The 21,615-nt window shown below is 45.2% G+C and overlaps 1 protein-coding gene across 2 annotated transcripts; it reads right to left on the reverse strand.

Moving 5' to 3' along the window:
- Positions 1-1,108: 1,108 nt before the first annotated feature.
- ZNF606 (zinc finger protein 606) lies at positions 1,109-21,259 on the reverse strand. Of its 2 annotated transcripts, none has more exons than XM_054567807.1 (6): positions 21,161-21,259; positions 20,156-20,212; positions 19,551-19,639; positions 10,816-10,942; positions 10,478-10,573; positions 1,109-4,056 (listed from the first exon to the last, which is right to left on the reverse strand). In XM_054567807.1, the coding sequence occupies exons 1-6, from the start codon at positions 21,189-21,191 to the stop codon at positions 2,069-2,071; spliced, it is 2,388 nt and encodes a 795-aa protein (XP_054423782.1). In that variant the 5' UTR covers positions 21,192-21,259; the 3' UTR covers positions 1,109-2,068. The 2 variants fall into 2 exon arrangements, with proteins under 2 accessions (XP_054423782.1, XP_054423780.1); XM_054567805.1 differs by having other exon boundaries at positions 20,054-20,212.
- Positions 21,260-21,615: the final 356 nt, after the last annotated feature.

Consider the following 21,615-nt stretch of genomic DNA (forward strand, 5'->3'; position numbering starts at 1 on the left):
TGCGACCTCTATTCTTTCTACGGGTCTTGGCACAAAGCATGTGAGAAAGCCATGCAATGACTTGAATTCACCCCTATAACACTGGGTGACCACTATGCAGTAAGTCCTGAAAGGGAGGGAATCAGATCCCACATGCCTATGGAAGCTTCAGTAACGGCACTCAGATGAACATCCCACACCACCAGGAGGCCGCTGTTGTACAACCAGTGAGGAGTCATGGACCTCCATGAACCTTTTGTGCCCTGGATTTCTAACCAATACCCTTGAAACCTCTCCAGGAAGGATGGCTCGCCCCTAACTATAGCCCTACAGGAAATATTTACGGAAATACAGGAAATATGACAGAACTGGAGGGAAGCCACCCAAGGACTCCTGTCCATCTCACCCCCTTTGCCCTGTGAACTCTCAGAGAGACTTCCTCCCTCTGAGAGGACTGATTAGCACCATTCCCATCTGAGTCCTCTCTGCGATCAAGCAATTTTTTCATCTGGAGAAGATAAAATAGAAACATGAATTCAGGGGAGACTGTGAGGAATGATGCATCCATGTGCAGTGCTGTGTCCTGCCCTCTGCCATGTGAGGGGCATTCTGAACCCACTGGGGAGCATTCCTCTGTCTTGTCTGAACTTCCAGTTAAGTCCTCCAGCCCCTGCTCTGCTGTAATCCTCACGGTTGTGGGTGATGTGATCCCAAGGAACCCAGGTCTCAGAAAATGCAGGGATTCTGAATGTCCAGACTTCATATTCCGAAGGGAGCTTCGTGTTCATGTAACTGAAAATCCTTCAGGACAGAGAACCAGGTAACTTTATTTCTCATTATTTAGAAATTTCTTGATTTTTATTATCAAGTATCTACTATAGAAACACTGAACAATAACAACAACAGAAAAACATTTGGGGGGAAAAAATCACTGGAGAGTCAGCATAACATAGTGGTTAAAAACATTAACTCTGGAGCCAAACAAACTCAGTGCTACTCCTTACTAACTGCATCCTTAGTTAAGTTTATCAACATCTCTGCCTCAGTTTCTCCATTTGTAAAACTGGGACGATAATAATGGCACCAACCTCATATAAAGTATTGAACAAATTAATAATTGAAAAGCATTTAAAACAAAGTCTAGCACATAGTTAAGTGCTGTATGTTTGTAAAACTTAAAAAAACTTTTTAAAAATTAACTGTGTTAATTTATCCATGGGTCTTTCCAGTTCTTATTAATATACGTTTTTTAGATGTTAGATACGTATTTACAACTCTGTGTCCTTTTTATTCCTTCAGGTTATGTATGTTGATGCAGTGTCCATAATCATAACTTACAGCAATTGCCTAAAACAAATTAAAAACTAATGTCCAACAATGCAGTAATGAGTAAACTGTGGACACTGATACACTGGGTTATTAAGTATCGCTTTTTGTCCCAACAACATCAGTCTCATACTTCTAGGCAATAATATTTCCACCATTAGTAATCTCATTTACTAATCATTTCTAAGGTTAATCTTGATCAACAGTAAATATACCGTTCAATACTATTTTTCTCTTAAATTCAAACTTAATATTCCACATTCTATTCCTTAAAGGGCACCCAGACCCTCCCCCTTATAATAGCAAAATCTGTATTTCCATAATTATGCACAAACTGTTATTATTAAGCTTCCCATCCAATACTCCAGCTCAAAGCAAAACAGTGTATTTCCAGCTGAAACACTTTTCCTAGCATAAGGTTTCTCCCTCAACAATGCACTCTGATCCACAGATAGTTGAGATCTCTTACAAAAAGATGTTTCATTCCCTACATTCAAATTCCTCAAGTAGGATTCCTGATGGACCATGAGAGGAGTTTGGAGTTTTCTTTACTCTTAAGTATCTAAAGTTAAATAAGGGCTACATAACTGCTAAGCTTTCCTCTATTCTTTTCATTCATTGGTTTCTTCTAAGAAAATATTTCCTATTGAGTAGTAAGGGGAAGAGTCTTACTTAACTCTTACTAAAAAAAAAAACAAACAGCTCCTTCTAATTATAAGGGTTTTTTTCAAAATGTTATCAAATGTACAAAGAAAATCTCCCATCAGTTCAATTCACAGACTTTCCTTTCACTATGACTCCTCTGGTGCTGAAGCAGGGCTGAATGACCACTGTAGGATTTTCCACAGTCGCTGCATATGAAGCGTTTCTCTCCACTGTGCATTCTCTGATGAATGATAAGAGAAGAATTCTTACAGAAAGCCTTCTCACAGTGATTACATTTGTAGGGCTTTTCTCCAGTGTGGTTTCTCAGGTGCACAATGAGGGAAGAACTCTCATTAAATGCTTTTCCACATTCGTTACATCTATATGGTTTCTCTCCAGTGTGAGTTCTCCGGTGTGCAATGAGGTGAGAGCTACAGTTAAAGGATCTTTCACACTGATTACACTTATAGGGCTTCTCACCTGTGTGAATTCTCCGATGAGCAACAAGGTGACAGCTCTGGCTGAAAGATTTCCCACATTTATTGCATTCATAGGGCTTTTCTCCAGTGTGAGTCCTCTGGTGTCTAACAAGGTGAGCCATCTGGCTACAGGATTTTCCACATTTATTACATTCATAGGGCTTAATTCCAGAATGAATTATTTCATGTTTTGTGAGAGCTGAGCGTTCCCTGAATGCTTTGCCGCATTCCTGACAGTTATAGGGTTTCTCTCCTGTGTGAGTTCTCTGATGGGCAATAAGGTGGGAGCTCCAGCTGAAAGATTTTCCACATTCAGTACATTTATATGGTTTTGCTCCAGAGTGAGTTCTTTCATGTTTACTAAGAGCTGAGTAATCTCTAAAAGCTTTTTCACATTCATCACATTTAAAGGGCTTCTCTCCAGTATGCATTCTCATGTGGGCAATAAGATGGGAGCTCCAGCTGAAAGATTTCCCACATTCAGTACATTCAAAAGGTTTCTCTCCAGTATGAGTTCTCTGATGTCCAATAAGATGGGAGTTCCAGTTGAAAGACTTCCCACATTCATTACATACGTAAGGTTTCTCTCCTGTATGAATTCTTGTATGCACAATAAGATGAGAATTCCAGCTGAAGGCTTTTCCACACTTATTACATTCGTAGGGTTTTATTCCAGTGTGAGTCCGTTCATGTTTAGTAAGGGCTGAACGATTCCTAAAAACTTTTCCACATTTATCACACTCGTAGGGTTTCTCTCCAGTATGAGTTTTCTTATGTTGGATAAGGTAAGAGCTCCAGATGAAAGATGTCCCACATTCATTGTATTCATAGGGTTTCTCGGCAGTGTAAGTGCTTGTATGTTGAGTGAGGAATGAGTCATACCCAAAGACTTTCTCCCATTCATTGTATTTATATGCTTTCTCTACAGTACTGATCTTCTGATGCTCCATAAAGGATGAGAAGTAAAAGATATTCTCATATTCTTTGTAGCCATACTGGTTTTCTCCAACATGAGATTGTGGGTGGTCAATAAATGGTGGGCTCTGGTTAAAGATTTGATGGCATTCCTTATATTCATAGAGTTTTCCTCCTGTATGCATTCCCTTATGATCACCAAAATGTAGTACATGATTGAAAGATTTAACAGCATCAGAACATGTGAAAAGATTATCTCCAGTTTGCATCCTTACAGGGTGAATAGGTTGCATGGAATGGTAGAAGGCTTTGTCATAATCATTATTTTCACAGGTAATCTTATCTGCATACATTATGGCGGAGTTACACCTCCAACTTTCAGCATTTGTATCAGGCTTATAGAAACGTTCTATTTGAGAAACTCTCTGAGATGGAATAAGGTTTAAGCTCTGGCTACATTCTGCCCCAAGTTCACAGAATGCAGAGCCGCTTGGAGATAATACTTGCTTTTGCATGAAGACCATTTGCCTCATAGCTGTACTCTGGTTCACGTGGAACATCTGTAATTGGTCTTCACACCCCAAAATTTCTAACCTGGAGAACCAAGGGTTACGCCACACATATCGTTCCAACTTCAAGCTGTGGGATTGTTCTTCCTCAAAAATGCTATGTGTTGGGATCAATGCTTTGCTTTCAGGATTTCTCACCGTTTCTGAAATAAACAGGGAAAAAAAAAGCTGTGAGAACACAGAAAAAAAACTTCTAAGAATAGAGTGGAAAAGGTGGGATTTTTTTGTCCGTATTATTGAAAAAACAAGTGTGAATGTGTTTTCAAATAGATGTGTAACGCGGAGGAAGGTTGTAACAGAGAAAAGTAAAACAGTGAAAATGAATGAAAATAGTTAACCACAATATGAAGCATATGCTGAATATAAAATCCACTCATGAGCATTTTCCCAGGGAAATGAGGACCAGATAAGGGTGTGCAGGAAAGAGGTAACTCTACATCTCTTGAGCTGCTCAAACTGCACATTCTCAGGAAGGCCTGTTTCATAACTGACCCTCCACCAACTCCTAGGACTTGAGGTCTCAGAATGCTGTAACTGATGAGTATTTTCCATGCTTATGACCTTGAAGCACACATACAATTTCTCTAAATAGTCTGTACTAACAATGTCCTTTACGGTAAACACCTGCTTTGCTTCTAGGGTCCAGGGCTTCCATGATTGCAGCCAGTCATGTGTGCCTAAATGGTTAACCCCCCAAAAAACACCCTGGGCTCCCAGCCTTAAGCAAGCTTCCCGTAGTAGATGACACTTCCCACATGTCTTAACAACTTGCTGCTAAAGGAATTAAGTGTGTCCTTTGCAACTCCAGGGGAAAGAACTCTAGAAAGCTTGTACTTGGTTTCCTCCTCTGAATTTAGCTTAAGAGCCTTTTCCTTCTGCTGTTACTTTATATCTTTTCACTGTAATAAAGCAGTACCCTGAGTACAATGACTCTGAGTCCTGAGAGTCAGTCCTTCTAAGTGAGTCACTGAACCTGGGGGTTCTCTTGGAGGGGTCCCTGACAAAAGGGCATCGTTAATACTATTAAGGTGAAAAAATAAAAATAACTGGCTTAACAAAGGACAGTGGAAAGCCCTGGCCGGGTAGCTCAGTTTAGTTAGCACGTCATCCCCATATAGCAACACCACAGGTTTGATCAGGGCACGTACAGGAATCAACCAATGAATGCATAAGGAAGTGGAAAAACAAATCAGTGATTCTCTCTGTCTCTCCCTTTTCCTCTCTCTAAAAATCAATTTTAAAAAAAGATGGATGAGCAACCAAGCTCTTAGGAATTACCATTTAAATTATTAAGGTGTACTAATTCCTTTCTGTGTTATAATGTCCTTACTGTTCCCGTTTTGACATTTGCCAAAATAGGAGAGGCTGGTGTTTAAGTATCACCAACACAGGATTCAAGCCAAGATGTTATGTATGATAATAGGCTTTCACATTACTTCCTACGCCGTAGAGTTCTGCCAGTAACACAAAATTCATCTCCTTAAAGGGCAAAAATCACGTGGTTTAAGGATATTCCTAAAGTTACAATTCCTCTAATAACTATGGAATCATTTGTGGAGCAATGACACAAGATGTGGACTTGAAAGGCAGCATATTGGGGTGAGACAGGTACAGTTATAGTCTGATCACCTGTATTTAAATACTGGCTCTGCCGCTATCATTGGAGGACTTTTCTGATGACTAAATGAGATTGTGAATTCATTGAAATGTCTGGCTAATTCCATACGTGAAGCCACCTATCAACAGTGCTGAGGTATCAGTCCCCCAACACGTGAAGAGGCATTAGCTTCCTACTGCTGCTGCAACAAACTCCCACACACGTCAGGTAGTGGCTTAAAATAACACCAACTACTGTCCTACAGTCTGGCAGTCAGATGTCTGAAATGGCTTTCACTGGATTAAAATCAAAGTAGCTTCTCTTCAGAAACTCTAGGGGAGAATCCCTATCTTTGCCTTTTCTCACTTTTATTTTTATTTATTGATTGACTTTTTCTTACAGAGAGAGAAAAAAAGAGAAACATCAATTTGTTGTTTCACTCACTCATGTATTCATTGGTTGATTTCTATATGTTCTGACTGGAAATCAAACCTGCAACCTTGGCATATTGGGACATTGCTCCAACTGAATGACCCACTCAGGGTCCCTTTGCCCACTTCTAGAAGCTGCCTGCATTCTTTGGCTTGTGGTTCTTTCTTCCATCTTCAAGTCACATAATTCAGCCTCTGCTTCTCTCAATCACATCTGTTTGTGTTGCTGACATACCTGCTTCACTCTTAGAAGGACATCATGACTACAATGGGACCACTGGGATAATCCATGTTCACAGGTTTAGGATAGGACTTCTGTTTTTCAGGGCAGGAGTTGTGTGTGTGTTATCACACAGCCTACCACAAGGTCTAAAACTGCACAACAGGACCTGGACCCTCGTCCTCTTTCTCTAGGTTTTTCTCCTTCTCACGTCACCATCCACCATTTTCCCCATTTTTCTACCTGAGTCTATTACAACAGAGGCCCTACTCTGCTCAAGAACTTATATTTATTATCAATTTCAAGGTTAGATCCTAGACGTTAAGAAATGATCTTCATACAGTTTTGAAAACTTCCAGCAGAAAATTCCTAAAAATACTAGCTGATCAAGTCACTGACCAAATGAACAATTCTTGTCCAACTTTATATTCATACTTGTGGCCTGAGTGTCAGAACCAGAGACAGGAAAGTACAGTCTCTTCTCCCAGGGAAGTCAGAACCATGTGATGAGAGCACAGAGTGACCAGTTATGAACAGTGCACACAATGAACCCCTGAGAGACTGTGGAGTTGTAGGTGTTGAGAGGGTAGGAGGTGAGATGATTAGCACAATCAGGGAAGGTTTCACACAGAGAAACAACATGAACTCAGCCTTTGGGCACAGCTCCAGTACAGACTGACACTAACACCCAAAGGCATTTGTGACCAGGCTGCTATGTGAAGAGGACACTGAAGGAGCCCTCTGAGTTAACTGCAGGAACTAGTCAGGAAATGAGAAAAACAATAGAAAAAATTGCAAGGTCTTGGTCTGGTGAGAGTTATTAAAAGGGCAACTTGAATCACTGTAGGTGTACTGACCTCATAATGGAAGATTTCAGCAACATAAACCTAGAAATAAGGCCTGAGGTGGTTAATAACAGGGAAGAATTTACTCATCAACTTGAGCTGCAGTTATGAGAAGGGATCTGCAAGGACGGCAGTGGATACTGAATGACACCACTGACAGTCAGAGGAAGAAAATCTCAGGAGTAGGAAGAGGGATTACTTCTTGGAGAAGGAGAAGCAGGAAGTCAGAATGACTTCTAAATGTGCAGCTTAGGGGACTCACTGAAGGAAGGCTGGTACCAGGAACATACACCAGGAAGATGAGGAGACAGTTTAAAAGGGAAAGATGAGATTCCTGGTTGTATCAAGATCAAGAAGACAGTTGAGTTGGTACAGAATGGTCAGCACTGATGGTGGGAGAGTTAAAGCCACCAGAATTCATGAAGTTTTCCAATCTGAATGGGGGACAAATGGTGAGGCTGCCCAATAATCCACTTGATTAGAGAGAATGGAAGATGTCCACCTTCAGGACTCAAAAGAGGCTATGATACACCCTTGAATTAAAACCAGCAATATAGCCCTGGCTGGGTGGCTCAACTGGCTGGAGCACTGTCTTATACTCCAAAAGGCTGCGGGTTCGATTCCCAGTTGGGTGCATATGGGAGGCAACCAATCAGTGCCTCTCTTTCCATCCCCTCCTTCGTCTCTCTCTCTAAAATCAATAATAAAAAATATCCTTGGTGAGGAGTAAAAATAAATAAATAATGAAAAATAAAAACAAAAACAGCAAAGTACAAAACACTGTATTTTATTCTACCTTTCAAAAGATGAAAAGTAAGTACCTGTCCCTACACGCCTTCAGTTGCATAAAGAAACTATGGAAACAAACAATAGATATACTGATTACCTGGGACAAGAAGTCAAGGCAAACAGCGCATTGAGGACCTTTGAAATTTCACCCCTTCCACCAAAGCACCCAAACACCTGGCAGCCAGCAGAATCTGTTTCTTCAGAATTCTATAAACTAACAAAAGCCTTGAAGCAGCCCAAGGAGAGCTTATTCTAGAAAAGTGGCTGCATTCTGATAACAACAGTGAGTGGTGTGACACTGGAACCGAGTTGCTGGCTCCCCAACTCAGCGGTATCCTCAGAAACTAACGGCCCGTATTTTTGGTACTGTTCAGAGTAGAACAGGCTGGACTTGTCAAAGCCTCATTCCCACAGAACAGTCATTATCCGACCTGTGAGGTGGTTCCCTGGGGCAGCCCTCATGCAGAGGCTTGCTGGGAACTCACACAGTGCTGGAATCTTCTAGGGAGGAACAACACTTACAGGCCAAGTTGGGAAGTCATTACAGTCTGAGACCGTTGGGGCTGACAATACACAAACCAAAAAGATGAAAGGAAACTGAGGCATGAGCTGTCCGTAGGGGCTTTGAAGAGGTTACTCCTGGGAATCTAGAAGACCATATGCACACAGATCATAATTAAATTTCCAGAGCCACAGTGAGAGACTTGAAGACAGCAAGAGGAAGCAGCTTATCGCAGACCGGGGGTGCTCCTCAGACGGACAGCTTCATTCTCACCAGAAACCATGTAGGCCAGAAAGAAAAACTGTCAACCACGAGTTGCATATCTGGCACAACGATCGTTCAACAATGGAGAAATAAAGACATTCCCAGATAAACCAAGCCTGGGAGAGTTTGCTGCTAGCAAACTTGCCCCATGAGAAACATGAAAAGGAGTCCTCTAGGTTGAAATGGAAGGACAGTAACTTGAAATAAACACCAATAAAGGTGTGGTTACATAGGTCGACAAAGCAAGACTGTATAAATGCATTTTTTGGATTGTAACTCCTTTTTATCTACCTGATTTTAAAGATACTATATAAGACAACAATTATAAATCTATGGTGGGTGACTCACAACATAAGAGATGTGACAATAACAGCATAAAAGGGGAAAGACAGATATATACAAAACCAAAGTTTTCGTATACTGTCTATGTTAAAATTGTATTAATCTAAACTAGATTATTATAAATTAAGGTGTTAATTTTATTTATTTTTAAAATTTATTTATTTTTTTAGACAGAGGGGAAGGGAGGGGGAGAGAGAGGAAGAGAAACATCAATGTGTGGTTGCCTTTTATGCACCCCTACTGGGGACCTGGCCCGCAACCCAGGCATGTGCCCTGACTGGGAATCAAACCAGCAACCCTTTGGTTTGCAGGTTGGCAGCGCTCAATCCACTGAGCCACACCAGCCAGTGCTAATTTTATTAAAAAAAAAAATTTTTTTTTATTTACTTTTTGGAAAGAAGCTCAAGGAGGGAGAAAAAGAGGGAGAGAAATACCGATGTCCAAGAGAAACATCAACTGGCTACCTCTCCCACGCCCCAGTAGGGGCCCAGGCCCACAACCCAGGTATGTGCCCTGGCTGGGAATCGAACCAGCACCCTTTTGGTCCGCAGATTGGTGTTCAGTCCACTGAGCCACACTAGCCAGGGCTAAGAGGTTAATTTTAAACTGCAGGAAAAGCACTAATAAAATAACTCAAATATGCACAGTAAATCCCTGGCTGGTATGGCTTAGTTGGTTGAAGCATCATCCTATAACCAAAAGGTCACTGGTTCAATTCCAGCCAGGTCACGTGCCTGAGTTGTGGGCCTGATCCCTGGTTGGAGCACATGTAGGAGGCAGCCGATTGGTGTTTCTCTCTCACATCGATGTTTCTCTGCTTCCTCTCTCTCTTGAAGAAAAACCTTTAAAAAATAATTTCAGTCCTGGTTGGTGAGGCTCAGTGGACTGAGTGCTGGCCTGTGGACTGAAAGATCGCCAGTTCAATTTCTGGTCACAGCACATGCCTGGATTGCAGGCCAGGTCCCCAGTTGAGGGCATGAGAGAGGCAACCAATCAAAGTATCTCTCGCACATTGATGTTTCTCTCCCTCTCTCTTTCCCCCTTCCAGGGTCCAGTCCTGGGGTCTGGGGTCTTTGGTCTGGCCCGGGCTTGTAGCCTACATCTGCCTGGTCCTGGCCTCGCTGAGCGTCTGCATCTCCAGAAAAGGGTCATCTCTCACACATCGATGTTACTCTTCCTCTCTAAAAAATAATTTAAAAAAACCCTATTTTCTCATTTGTTTTTATAGAAAAAATTCTGTGGCTACAGGCTACAAGTCTGGCAATTAATGAAGAAAGAATTCAGAAGCAGCTTAGAGAATGAGAAATTGAGAGAAAGGCACAGCAGAGAATAGAGGAGACATCAGGACAGTGGACGGTGAGGTGGGGAAAGTAGTTTACAAAAACCCACCTTGTTAAAGAGGAAGGCATATTGGCTTTGATTCAACAGCAGCAGAATGTCAACATGAGGGACAGGGCTCCTGGGAGGGAACTGTGAGTGTGTCTGAGGAAGGACTCCTCAAGGCCTCAGCCCATGTCTCTAACAAGGCGGGCTTGGGGGCAGGTCCCTTGCTCCCACCTGGGGCCTGCCCTCACCTGCACAGGTGCCCTGAGGACACGTTTGCTCCACCAACCATGGCTCTCCTCCTCGCTCCAGCAGGGAGATGACCTCAGGCTTGGGGATCTGATTCCCTGCATGTGAAGAAACATAGGACATGAGTCGCCTGTATAGCCTCCTTTGCCTCTTCCTCCATGACTCTCACTTGGGCAGAGTAAGCAGGGGCCCTCCTGCTTCCTGCTCTGGAAGCACTAGGAATTCACACTTGAGCCTCAAGATCCCCTCAGCCCTCTGAGGCCCCTGTGAGCCTCAAGCACATAGTACAGACGATATTGCCATGACAATCACCTCATTCACGAGGCAGCACCAGCCTTACCCACAGACAGCAGGTGCCCAAAGGTCTCCAGCATCACATCCCGGTACAGCGTCCTCTGAACAGGGTCCAGCTGCCCCCACTCCTCCTGGGTAAAGTCCACAGCCACATCCTTGAAGGTCACTGGTTCCTACAAGAGCACAAAGGTTCCTCCTCAGCCTGGGGCCACCCCCTTCAGTGTTTTCTGAGGGTGGAGTGAGGCTGACAGCCCTCTGCTGCAGTCAGGGTTGCACTGTGAGCATCTGGGGCCCTGCATCTCACATGTACTCAAGGAATTGGATATCTGGGCCACAGTAACCAAAACAAAAAGGAGGTTGTGCTGTCTGTATTTCTCTATCCTAAGTCCCATTTAGCTACAATGTTGGCATTACCCAGAACATAGAAGCAGCAGCGATCAAGGAAACTGAGGCCTGGGCAGATCTGAGAGAGGACATGCAAAAAATTGGCACTGATAGGTCCAGAGCTGGGGTCGGTTTCATCAAAGGAGGTTTGTTGTCAGCACTTTCCTGTGTGTGTGTGTGTGTGTGTGTGTGTGGAGTCAGGGAATCAACCACTGGGCCAATGCCCCCTTTTTCTGGAGATGCAGATGCTCAGCGAGGCCACGACCAGGCAGATGTAGGCTACAAGCACAGGCCAAAGACCCCAGACCCCGGGACTGGGCCCTGGAAGGGGGATCTGAACATTCGCAGACCACGCTGTTGGCCACAGCAGGAAGTCTCCTTTCCCAGATCGCCTCCGTCCCAAGGATCAGAGCCAGGGTGGGACAGGATTCAGCCAAGAGGAATCAGTCACAGTTGTTGTCAAAAGCACTCTGAGTTTTAAAAAGTCCAAACTGATGTTTTTAGGAAAAATAGAACCAGAAATACTCGCTAAAATACAAGTGGAAAAGATGAATTATAATCCAAGTCTGATTTTTACAATGAATGCACAGTTCATAGTCCTCCTAAGCAATCACCGTGAACTTTGGGGGTGCGGCCATTTCTGGAGGGGCAGGCCTCCCCTTGCAGTGGTGGCAGGGAGTCAGCTGGGCAGCATCGGGGATGTGATACACACCCTGCAGCCCCCATTTACATCTAGGCCCCACCTAAGACCTATCTGTGCATGACGGTCATCCCGTCCACCTGGAAACATGTTCTGGTCTCCCCGTGTGAGTGCAATTCCACTTGGACAGCCCTGTGACCCTCCACCCACCTCTCACAGCTGCATCCTCATGTCTCTTCTACCCCACGGCCAGCCTTTCTGCCCCTGCAAGCCATCTGATCAGGGTCGGCCCTCCATTCTGATCTTTTTCTGTCCTGAATAGCTCCCCCTTCACCTTCACAGTGAATGGCTGAAAGCACAGGGCTGTTCTACTCCTATGATTCCCTGACTCCACACATGCACTGGAAAGTGCTGGCCACAAACCTCTGATGAAACCGGTCCCATCCCTGGACACATCAATGCCAATTTCTTATGTTTCCTCGATCACTGCTGCTTCTACGTTCTGGGTAACGCCAACATATCACTCAAACATGACCTCAGGTGGAAAAGTAGAGACAGCACCTCAATGCATGTGCAGAGTGATTGCACTCAGGCGACCCGCCAGGAGGCTGTGCTCATCTCATACTATCTCGTCTCCTTAGGTAGCCTCAAAATCCAACTCCCACCCCTCCTGAGACCCCTATGTAAACCCTACACACCCACTTTAAAAAAAACACAGAAAAACTCTGGCCAGGTGGCTCATGTGGTCGGAGCGTTGTCTCATACACCAAAAGGTTTTGGGTTCAATCCCCAGTTGGAGCATATGAGAGGCAACCAATTGATGTTCTCTGTCTCACCCTTCCTCTCTCTCTAAAAATCAATAAACATACAGTTGGGTGAAGATTAAATATAAATAAATTTTGCCCTGACTGGTGTGGCTCAGTGGATTGAGTGCCAGCCTAAGAATCCAAAGGTCTCCAATTCAATTCCCAGTCAGGACACATGCCTGGGTTGCAGGTCAGGTCCCCAGTTAGGGGCATGCGAGAAGCAACCAGTTTCTTTCCCTGCCTTTCTCCCTTCCTTCTTCTCTAAATAAATTTTAAAAAATAGGACAGGGAACTTGACAACAGGAGGGGTCAGGCTGACAACACCAGCACCAGCTAACTTATCCGTCATTTGTAGGTGAGACAACTGGACACCCTGGGCCCACTGATGCCTCCCAGTAGGAGGACCCAGCACCACCTACAAAGTACTCTTGCCAAAATATGAAACCTGAATCTACTCCAGCCTCAAGCCCAGCACCAGTTTGTAACAGATAAATGGACAAGGGGCTTATCAATGACAGCACAAGTGCAAAACAAGGCAAACCACAGGGCCAGTGATCTAGTGTCTTCAGCAGATGATGCATATGCAATGCATGACCCTCATGTGGTCCCGGATTCAAACCGACCCAACAGTAAAAAGACATTTTCAGGACATGTGGGGAAAACTGAATGTAGACTGGGTATTAGGTAGTACTAAGAAATCATTGTTAGTTTTGTTGGGTATCTTGGCTATCTTGTAAAAGGTAGGTATCTCAGGTAAATAACCGGACATGTTCACAGGTAAAAACATATCTGAGATATGCTTGAAAATGCCTTTTTTTTAAAAAAAAAATGCTGTGTGTCAAAATTGATAGAAAGTCAGAAAGCTGAATGCTGACAGTGGCTGAAGATGGTGAATGTCGGTGTCTGTGATTGGCTACGGGCCCCTCAATTTGTCCTCCACATCCTCATCTTCAGAACCTGCAAAAGGGACCTTGCAGAGATGTGATTAAGGAGACTAAGGTGGAACCCTGGCTCGGTTGCTCAGCTGGTTTTAGTGTTGTCCCTCTAAGCCAAAATTGCAGATTTGATCCCCAATCAGAGTATTTACAAGAAGCAAACAGTGACTGCATTAATAAGTGGAACAACATAACAATGTTTCTCTGTGAAAAAATAAAATAAAATAAAAATAAAAAGAGGCTGAGATGGGGCGATGAGCCAGGTGGCCTCAACGTCATCACAAGAGTCCTTGTGAGTGAAAGAGGCAGACCAGAGGATCAGAGCCTGAGATGTGACACAGGATGCAGAAGTCGGGTGATGGAGTGTAACAATGGAGGAAGGAGCCAGGAACCAAGAAATGTGGGCGGCCCCTTGAAGGTGGGAAAAACGAGGCAGCTCCGGAAGAGATGCAGCCCTGCCACCCACAGAGCCTTCTGAGCTCCAGAGCAGGTGAGGGAATTTGTGTTGTTCTGAGCCGTTAAGTTTGTGGTGATCTGTTATAGTGGCGACAGGAAAGGAATGCACCTCACGGTCCACCTCTGGGCTTAAAGATCTACTAAATTTAAGAAAAGGTTTTAGTTTTAGTTTTTAATCCTCACCTGAGGGTATGTTTTATTGATTTTTAGAGAGAGGACAGAGAAAAAGGCTGACCTGAGACAAAAACAGTGATCAGTTGCCTCCCGTAGGTGCCCTGACCAGAGAACCAACCTGCAACCTAGGTATGTGACCTAAGCGTCATCCCACGCACCAGAAGGTCATAGTTTCCATCCCCAGTAGGGGCATGTAGGCAACTGATGAATGTTTCTCTCTGAAATCAAGAAACATATCCTCAGGTAAAAGAAATAGCGCAGTCAGTGAAGGGAAGAGCCATGGATACATAGCCATGCACATCCTCCTGGAAGACAGGGAGCAGAGAAAAGGGGTGCCCTCAGGAAACGGGGTCCACAGGAAGGGGCTGCTACAGAAGCGAGACCCAGGAGAGGCCCTGGGCTGAGCTTACAGATACAGTGAAGGCAGGAGTGAGCGAGGCTGTACACAGATGAGGGGAAGGTGTGTGTTTATGAGAGCTTTCCCATTTGCCCCCCATCCCCCCACCAGCAGCCCTGACCTCTCAGACTGGAGTATGGGTGGCAACCCCAGAGGAGCAAAGACCTCTTTAGCCCGACGATGGGAGAGGGTAAGGGCTAAACAGGCCAGCTGCAACCTGGAACATGGATGCAGAACCGGCCTTATGATCCTGGCCCACCCAGGCCCACTGAGCTTAGAATGAGATTCATCAGGAGACATACAGGGAGGGAGCAAGGCCGATTAGAAACTAGACCTGACTCTGAAACAGCCTCACAGCGCTTTACCAGTAAACACGGACTGACCAGAGAAGCCCTCGAGGCATGACTGAATTCAGCGGCCAGGAGGACACAGAATTCAGGCAGCTGCCGCACACAAGGTCAATGAGCTATAATTCCAAGTCTCAGGCTGGGGAGATTTCAGTGTAAAACATAGCAGAATAACAGAAGAGAGGCTGAGAGGACAGGAAAAAGTATACAGAATACAAAGAAGAGATAGGCGACATAGCGATTGCTTCTGGCCCACCGTGTAACCCAAGGCCCCAGAAAGAAGTCATGGGGGTGAAAATGCCAGCCAGGCTCCCCAATTCCCTCACCACCACCAATAGAAGGACATGAAATATTAAGACATCAGAGACATGGCAGTTTGTTCAGGATGTACTGCAACTAACAGAAGACCCCAGAAAGAGAATATAAAGGAAAGGACAAAAGGGAATTTTTAAAATGTAGGACTTCTTCAAAAAGAAACACAAAAACACTAGACAGGCAGACAGATGTTTGACATATAAATATAACGAAAAACATCTGAGTGATAAAAGATACCACAAAGCTAAGACGAGCTACAGACTGGGAGAGGTTCATTTCTATCTGGATCAAGATCAGAATGTATGTAAAATGACCACAATTCTGTAAGTCACAGCCTGTAGAAATCTAGGAATGGGACAGGGCCAGAGAAGGAAATATGGACTGCCAATGACGACATGAAAGAACATTCAGCCTCACTAGTAATCAAGGAAATGCAAATTAAAGTAACGCAGTATACCACTTTGGTGGTGAGGTAAGCAAAAACTAAGTATCGTCAAGCCGCTGCCAAGACACAGGAAGTGAGTACTCAAGGAGCCCTGAGACCTGGCTTCAGCTCTTCAGAACCATTAGGCAGTACTAGTCATATGGAAAACACACCCTAAAACTCACAAGACTCCTCAGTAAACACCTGTTATGTGTGCATGAAGTGAAACTACAGGAACATTCACACAGCTTGGGGTGGAACAGCAAACATGATGCGGGGGGGGGGGGGAGAGGGGGGAGGAAAGGCTTATCAGCCCAGTCATGGGAGGAATGAACAGTCCTTGTCTCTGATGGGGCAAAAGGAATGAACCGGAACTCTATTTAGCACATGGATGGACTTCAACATTCACTCTGAGTGTGCAAAGAATGCTCTAGAAAAGCTATGTGTATAGTATAAAAAGCATTTAAAAAAAAAGAGGTCTTATTATCTGTTACGTCTATATAGTTTATCTGCATGAGTATGAAAATGGATTAGCTGTGTGCACTCCAGTTGTTCTGAGGGAGGGTGGAAAGGAAATGATCAGCAACTATATTAAAAAAAAAGGAAAATGAAGCAAGTATGACCAAACATTAAAAACTGCCAATTTAGAGTAATGAGGACCATGTTTTGTTTGATTACTTTTTATTTTTCAGTAATTATGAAATTTGTCAAAATACTTTAAAAGAAGTATGTCCAGAATAGAAGATGTTATCAAACTGGAAGGGCCATGGACTAGCAGGGAAAAAAAAGACCCCAAACTGAATAGGGCCCCATGTCAGGGTCCACAGTTCATGGAGGCCTCAGGTATGCAAAGAAAAAGGCAAACTCGAGGGAAATGGCAGACGAGTGGAGACAAGAGGGACACTCTTGCGCTAGGAGGGGAGCTGCAGGTTTCACTGCTCCCTGAAACTCTGGGGCGAGAGGACAGGACAGAGAAGGGCCATGCCCCCAAAAGGGAGAGCCCTTCCTTCAGGTACACAGGTAACCTATACCCAACAGCTCATACTTTGCAAACATCACCTGCTAGGATGATCTGCAAAGATGTTTCACCAAAAGTCTTGCAAACACACAAATGTGTTTATCAAGGCATTTTAAAACTGTACGGACCCTAACACATGAGCCACATGTTTGAACCACGTGAGGATCTGGGGGAGGCTGCAGAGGGTGCTGAGCCAGGTCTCAGCCGTTTGTCTGACAGGATCTCCTGGGACTGCTTCATTACCTGAATTCTCCGACACGGAGCCCAGGAAGTTGAGATGGCCTCTTTGGAAGCTTCAGAATTTCATGATTTACTAATATTTTAGTGCAGGATCTTTGCAGAGAAGAAAATATCCCCAGATTGTGCATGTTCTTGACACAACCAAGGATGGCTGTAGACTTATCAGATTACTGGTGTTCTACGTGCATAATAATCATGCAGAAATCGTTGGTGGATTGTTACAGAAGGGTTGGATAGTTTTCATATTTGAGGAGTCTGGCTGGGGATTTTAGATAGGCTGGAACATTATTTTCCCTATCCTTCAAAGTGATAGGATCTGGCTGAAACATATTTCCCAGAACAGACTCTTCAGATAACAAGGGAGGACGGCATTTAATGTTTTTACCAAGTGAATGCTTTATTTCAGGAAATATTTCATTTGGGGGAAACAATAGAGGGATATGAGGCTCTTGTTGCTTAATATAAAACTCATGATTCAAGTCTTGAGTTTCCCACATGAAAAATCCAAAGTGAGTGTAAGGAGGGACGTTCTCAGAATTCACAACTCTTCAGACATTGAGGGTGCTGTTATTTTAATTCTCCATTTCATTTTCTCATCATTAACTCTAGTAATTCTCAGAAACCCTCACTTATGTTAACAGCAGAGTGCAGCACAGTGGTTATTGGGGCTTTTTCATAGCACTTTATTACAACTAACTTTTGTTCCTGAGAGGCTGATTCGGCGCCCATCTTTCAACCCAGCCTAGCTTTACTGCTGTTACAGGATCTAGAAACAACTGTGCCTTGCAACAGCAGCAAATCTCACAGCCACGGAGTTCTGATGCCAGACAACCCCCATCTGGCTCCACTGAGATCAGGGCTCTGATCCCCCAGATGGCAGTGCTGGCACATGTGGCGGCAACTTACCATGCACTTCACCAGTCACCTTAGAAACAGTGGGAGGTTTCCTTAATTTTTTTAATCTGGGAGAAGGTATGAAGTTGAGACATTTTAATATTTTTGTATCACAGTATCTCACATTTGCTTGATTCATTATTTTAACTTAGAAATGACCTAAATATAATAATGAAACTATTTTTCTTCGTCTTGCACAACATGGGGTCAATGGAGTAAACATAAAAAAAAAAAAAAAATTGATGTATTAGAATGAAAACCTCTTGTTTAGAAACACAGAAACTGAAAACGGTGAGTTAAAATGGCTGCCCGAGTCATTAAAAGAAATACTGAAACATACTACAACATAGAGGACCCTTGAAAACATGCTAAGTGACAGAAGCCAGGCACAAAACACCATATATTGTATTATTCCCTTTATATAAAATGTCCAGAATCGACAAATACATTGAGAAGTTTAGTGGTTGCCAGAGGCTAGGTTAGGGGGAATGGGGAGTAATAACTAATGGGCATTAGGGTTTCTTTTGGGAATGATGAAAATATTCTAGAATTAGATATTGGTGATGGTTGTGCAACTCTGTGAATATACTAAAAACCACTGACCTGTACATTTTAAAAGGTTAAACTTCATGGTATGCGAGTAACATTTTAATAAAGCTGTTAAAAAGTGTTTTTTTTCCTTAAGTGGCTGCCTCTAGTGAGAATGATGGGCAGGAGGAAAGAAGGGAGGTGCCACCTCTCTACATCATCAGTTCTATCCTTTTTCTCTCAGGAGTGACCTTCATGTCCTTTAGTCACAAAGTCCTTCTGCTTCGATTCCCTAACACCCCTCGTATCTTGCTCCCAGACCCTGGTCACACTAAGGCCTGAAATGCCAGCCTGATTCCCACATCTCTGCCAAGGACCCCTGTCCAGCTACACTGTGAACCCTGGCCTCTCCTGCTCCCAACTCTTTGGAGGCTCCTTATTATCACCAGGATGGGGGCTGGTGATAATAAGCCCAAATCTGACTGGGGTCAGGCTTCACCCAGACACTGGTCGTGCAGCTCCCCCTCACCCACCCTCACTGTGGTGCCACAGGAGACTAGACCACTGCTCGCCAGGTCATGCCCATCCAACTGATGCACCGGTGTCCTGGGCAGCCTCCCTCACCACAGCAAAGGACCCCAGCTGCCCTGGGCCCTGTGATCTCCGTGCAGACTCTGTCCCACCTCCCACGGCATTGGCTGGGCTCTGCTCCTCCAGGGCTCCGAGCCTCCCCAAGTATCTCAGGCTTCTGTTCCAAACCACATGTGCAGCACTAGGCAGGCCATGAGGACTCAGTAGCTGAGTGAAGCACTCTGGGAGCTCCTTAGGACAAGGGCTGAAACTTGTCCTTGTTACCCTCTCAGAAAGCACAGCACTCACCAGACATCAGCCTGAATCTGGCACTGAATCCATGAGGGACGGTGGGAAGAGGAAAGCAGAGGGGGCTGCCAACCAAGGGGGCTGCCCCTCATTCATCAAAACAACCTACAGCACAGTCAGGGCTCAGGACTGTGAACAGCCTGGCAGACAGCGAGGCTCCGAGTCAATGAAAACTGAATTCTCCCTGTCTGTGCTCAGGAAGCGATACACTTCTGACTGATTCCTTCTCTATCGAAACTAGTTGTTGTAAATTGAAGAACACAAGGATTGGGATGGCTGGGGATAACCTGAGAACCTTAGGGAACAGGGTGGCCCTTTAGGAAAAAGCAAAAGCCCCATCTCACCTGGATCTGGGCTGTCGGGAGCTCAGCAGCCCTCCTTCCCTCCTCAGGGGTATCCTCCACACGCCAGGCAGAGTCCTGAGGACACAGAGCTGGGGGAGGAAAGCAAAGTCACAGAAGCACAAAATCCCTGCGGAAGTGTGCCCATTTGGGTCCTTATTCTGGGATGGGACGGGGTCGGGGGGGGGCAGCCCTCCTTGTTGGGCAAGGGGAGAGACCCACTTTCTCATTTTACAGATGAAAGAAAGGGGGCTCCAAAAAGATAAGGAATGTGCGTAAACGCATGAGCCCACACAGTCCCCCTTTGCTCTGAGGCACCACCTTTGAGAAGCAGTGTCTATTCACAGCCATACTGGGCCTGAATTACCACACATTCATTCTCAGGCACCCTCTCCTGGAGACGTCAGCACCACGTCATGGCCCTGGCAGAGCCTTCTGACCCCTCCCTGTTCCAGCTCTGCACCGAGACAGATCTGGACCAGAACCCTCCTACCCCAAAGTCCCACCTGGCTCCCCAGATCGGATCCCCGGCCATGGTAGGTCACTGCTGGGAGAGTCCACATCATGGGAGCCAATGCAGTCAGTGGGAGCACAGGCCCTTGACTCACCCCAGGAGACCCATGGGTCAACAGCTGCCATCCCCCAGGACTGGTCCATAAGGACACCTGCACCAGAAGACGAGGTTAGAACAAGGAAGGGAGAGGCACCATGACACCAATCCCAGTGACTGAAGGCCACAAAATGGAAAAGAAGGCCTCTCTCACCAATGGGCAAAGCAAAGTTCCACTAACAATGCCCAGAGGCACGTGGAAAGATCCACCACAAGAAACTAGATCTATACCTGAAACGCACTGATGGCTCACAGTCAGGAAATTTACCGATATGATATAGCCACAAAACAATTAATAACAGAACCCCTTAAATGGCCCAAGAGGCTTTCTGATAAGATGTTTAACATAACCTAATTTTTTAAAAGATTTTATTTATTTCTTTTTAGAGAAAGGGGAAAGGAGGGAGAAAGAGAGGGAGTGAAACATCAGTGTAAGAGAGAAACACAGATCTGCCCTTTCGTGTACGTGCCCCGACCCAGGCCCGGGAATGGAACTTGTGACCGATCAGTTTGTGGGACGATGCCCAACCAATGGAGCCACATGGGTCAGGGCAAACGTAACCTAATTTTTTTCAACGTATAAATAACAGAAGATACTTCCTTGATGTCTTTGGTGACAAATACCTGAAAACCTCACTTAAAGGCACAACACACAACTAACATCACACTACTATTTAACATTGATCTTAAATTACAGGCCAATTATGCGCAAGTGGAAAACAATAATAAAATTAGAATACGGGAGTAGTAAAGAAATTTCGGTTGTATGACTGTTTTCTAAGACATCCCACGAATAACCACAAAGTCTCTGGGAACTAATAACACATATCAGGAGACGACTGACTACGAAATGTATAAAAATTACACTTTTTACACCACGTTTCCCCTTTCGCCAATAACCAAGTTGTCTAATTCTGTACCAAAACAGACACCCAGAAGCCCTCAGATCCCACTCCCTCAGCCCCGGCCGGGAAGACCCGCCGTCGACGGGACAGGGACTCACCCCAGGAGGCCCACGGGTGGGCGGCAGACATCCCGCAGGAGGAACGGACCCGGCGCCTGCCCTGGAGGCGGGTGCAGCACGCGGAGCGAGTTCACCCCCAACCTGTGACAAACGTGAAAAAGACAAAAGCCTTTCTCACAGAAAATGCAGTGGAACAAATCGGCGCCCTCCGCCACAGAGGCAACAGCGGTCCCGGGCAGCGGCGTTTTCCTACCAGGCCCCGGCCGGGCCGCTCCGCGGGTCAGGGCGCGTCGGGACTGCGCTCCACCTCCGGGAGCCGCCCTGCCCGAGCGAAAACGGTTAATCCTAACTTCTGTCCCCGCCGGGTCCGGAGTCCAGAGCGCGCCCCGCTCCCACGTCCGGGGCTCCGAGCCAGTCCCGCGACCCCTGAGGGCACGCGCGCCCACGGGCCGGGCTCGGCGGATTCCCGGGTGTGTGCCTGACGCGCCGGGAGC

The sequence above is a fragment of the Pteronotus mesoamericanus genome, unplaced genomic scaffold (assembly GCF_021234165.1).
Source record: "Pteronotus mesoamericanus isolate MK-2021 breed Mesoamerican mustached bat unplaced genomic scaffold, CSHL_Meso_final contig_199, whole genome shotgun sequence".
Classification (NCBI taxonomy): Eukaryota; Metazoa; Chordata; class Mammalia; order Chiroptera; family Mormoopidae; genus Pteronotus; species Pteronotus mesoamericanus.

What these genes read in the sequence shown, in the direction of transcription:
- ZNF606 (XM_054567805.1), bottom strand. Translation starts at nt 21,191, where the DNA reads ATGTCTGCCGCCCACCCGTGGGCCTCCTGGG. An exon ending in TCCCGACAGCCCAGATCCAG is followed by an intron (nt 10,943 to 19,550) that starts GTGAGATGGGGC and finishes GTGCTCTTGTAG; the next exon opens with GAACCAGTGACCTTCAAGGA. An exon ending in TCCTCAGGGCACCTGTGCAG is followed by an intron (nt 4,057 to 10,477) that starts GTGAGGGCAGGC and finishes TGTTTATTTCAG; the next exon opens with AAACGGTGAGAAATCCTGAA.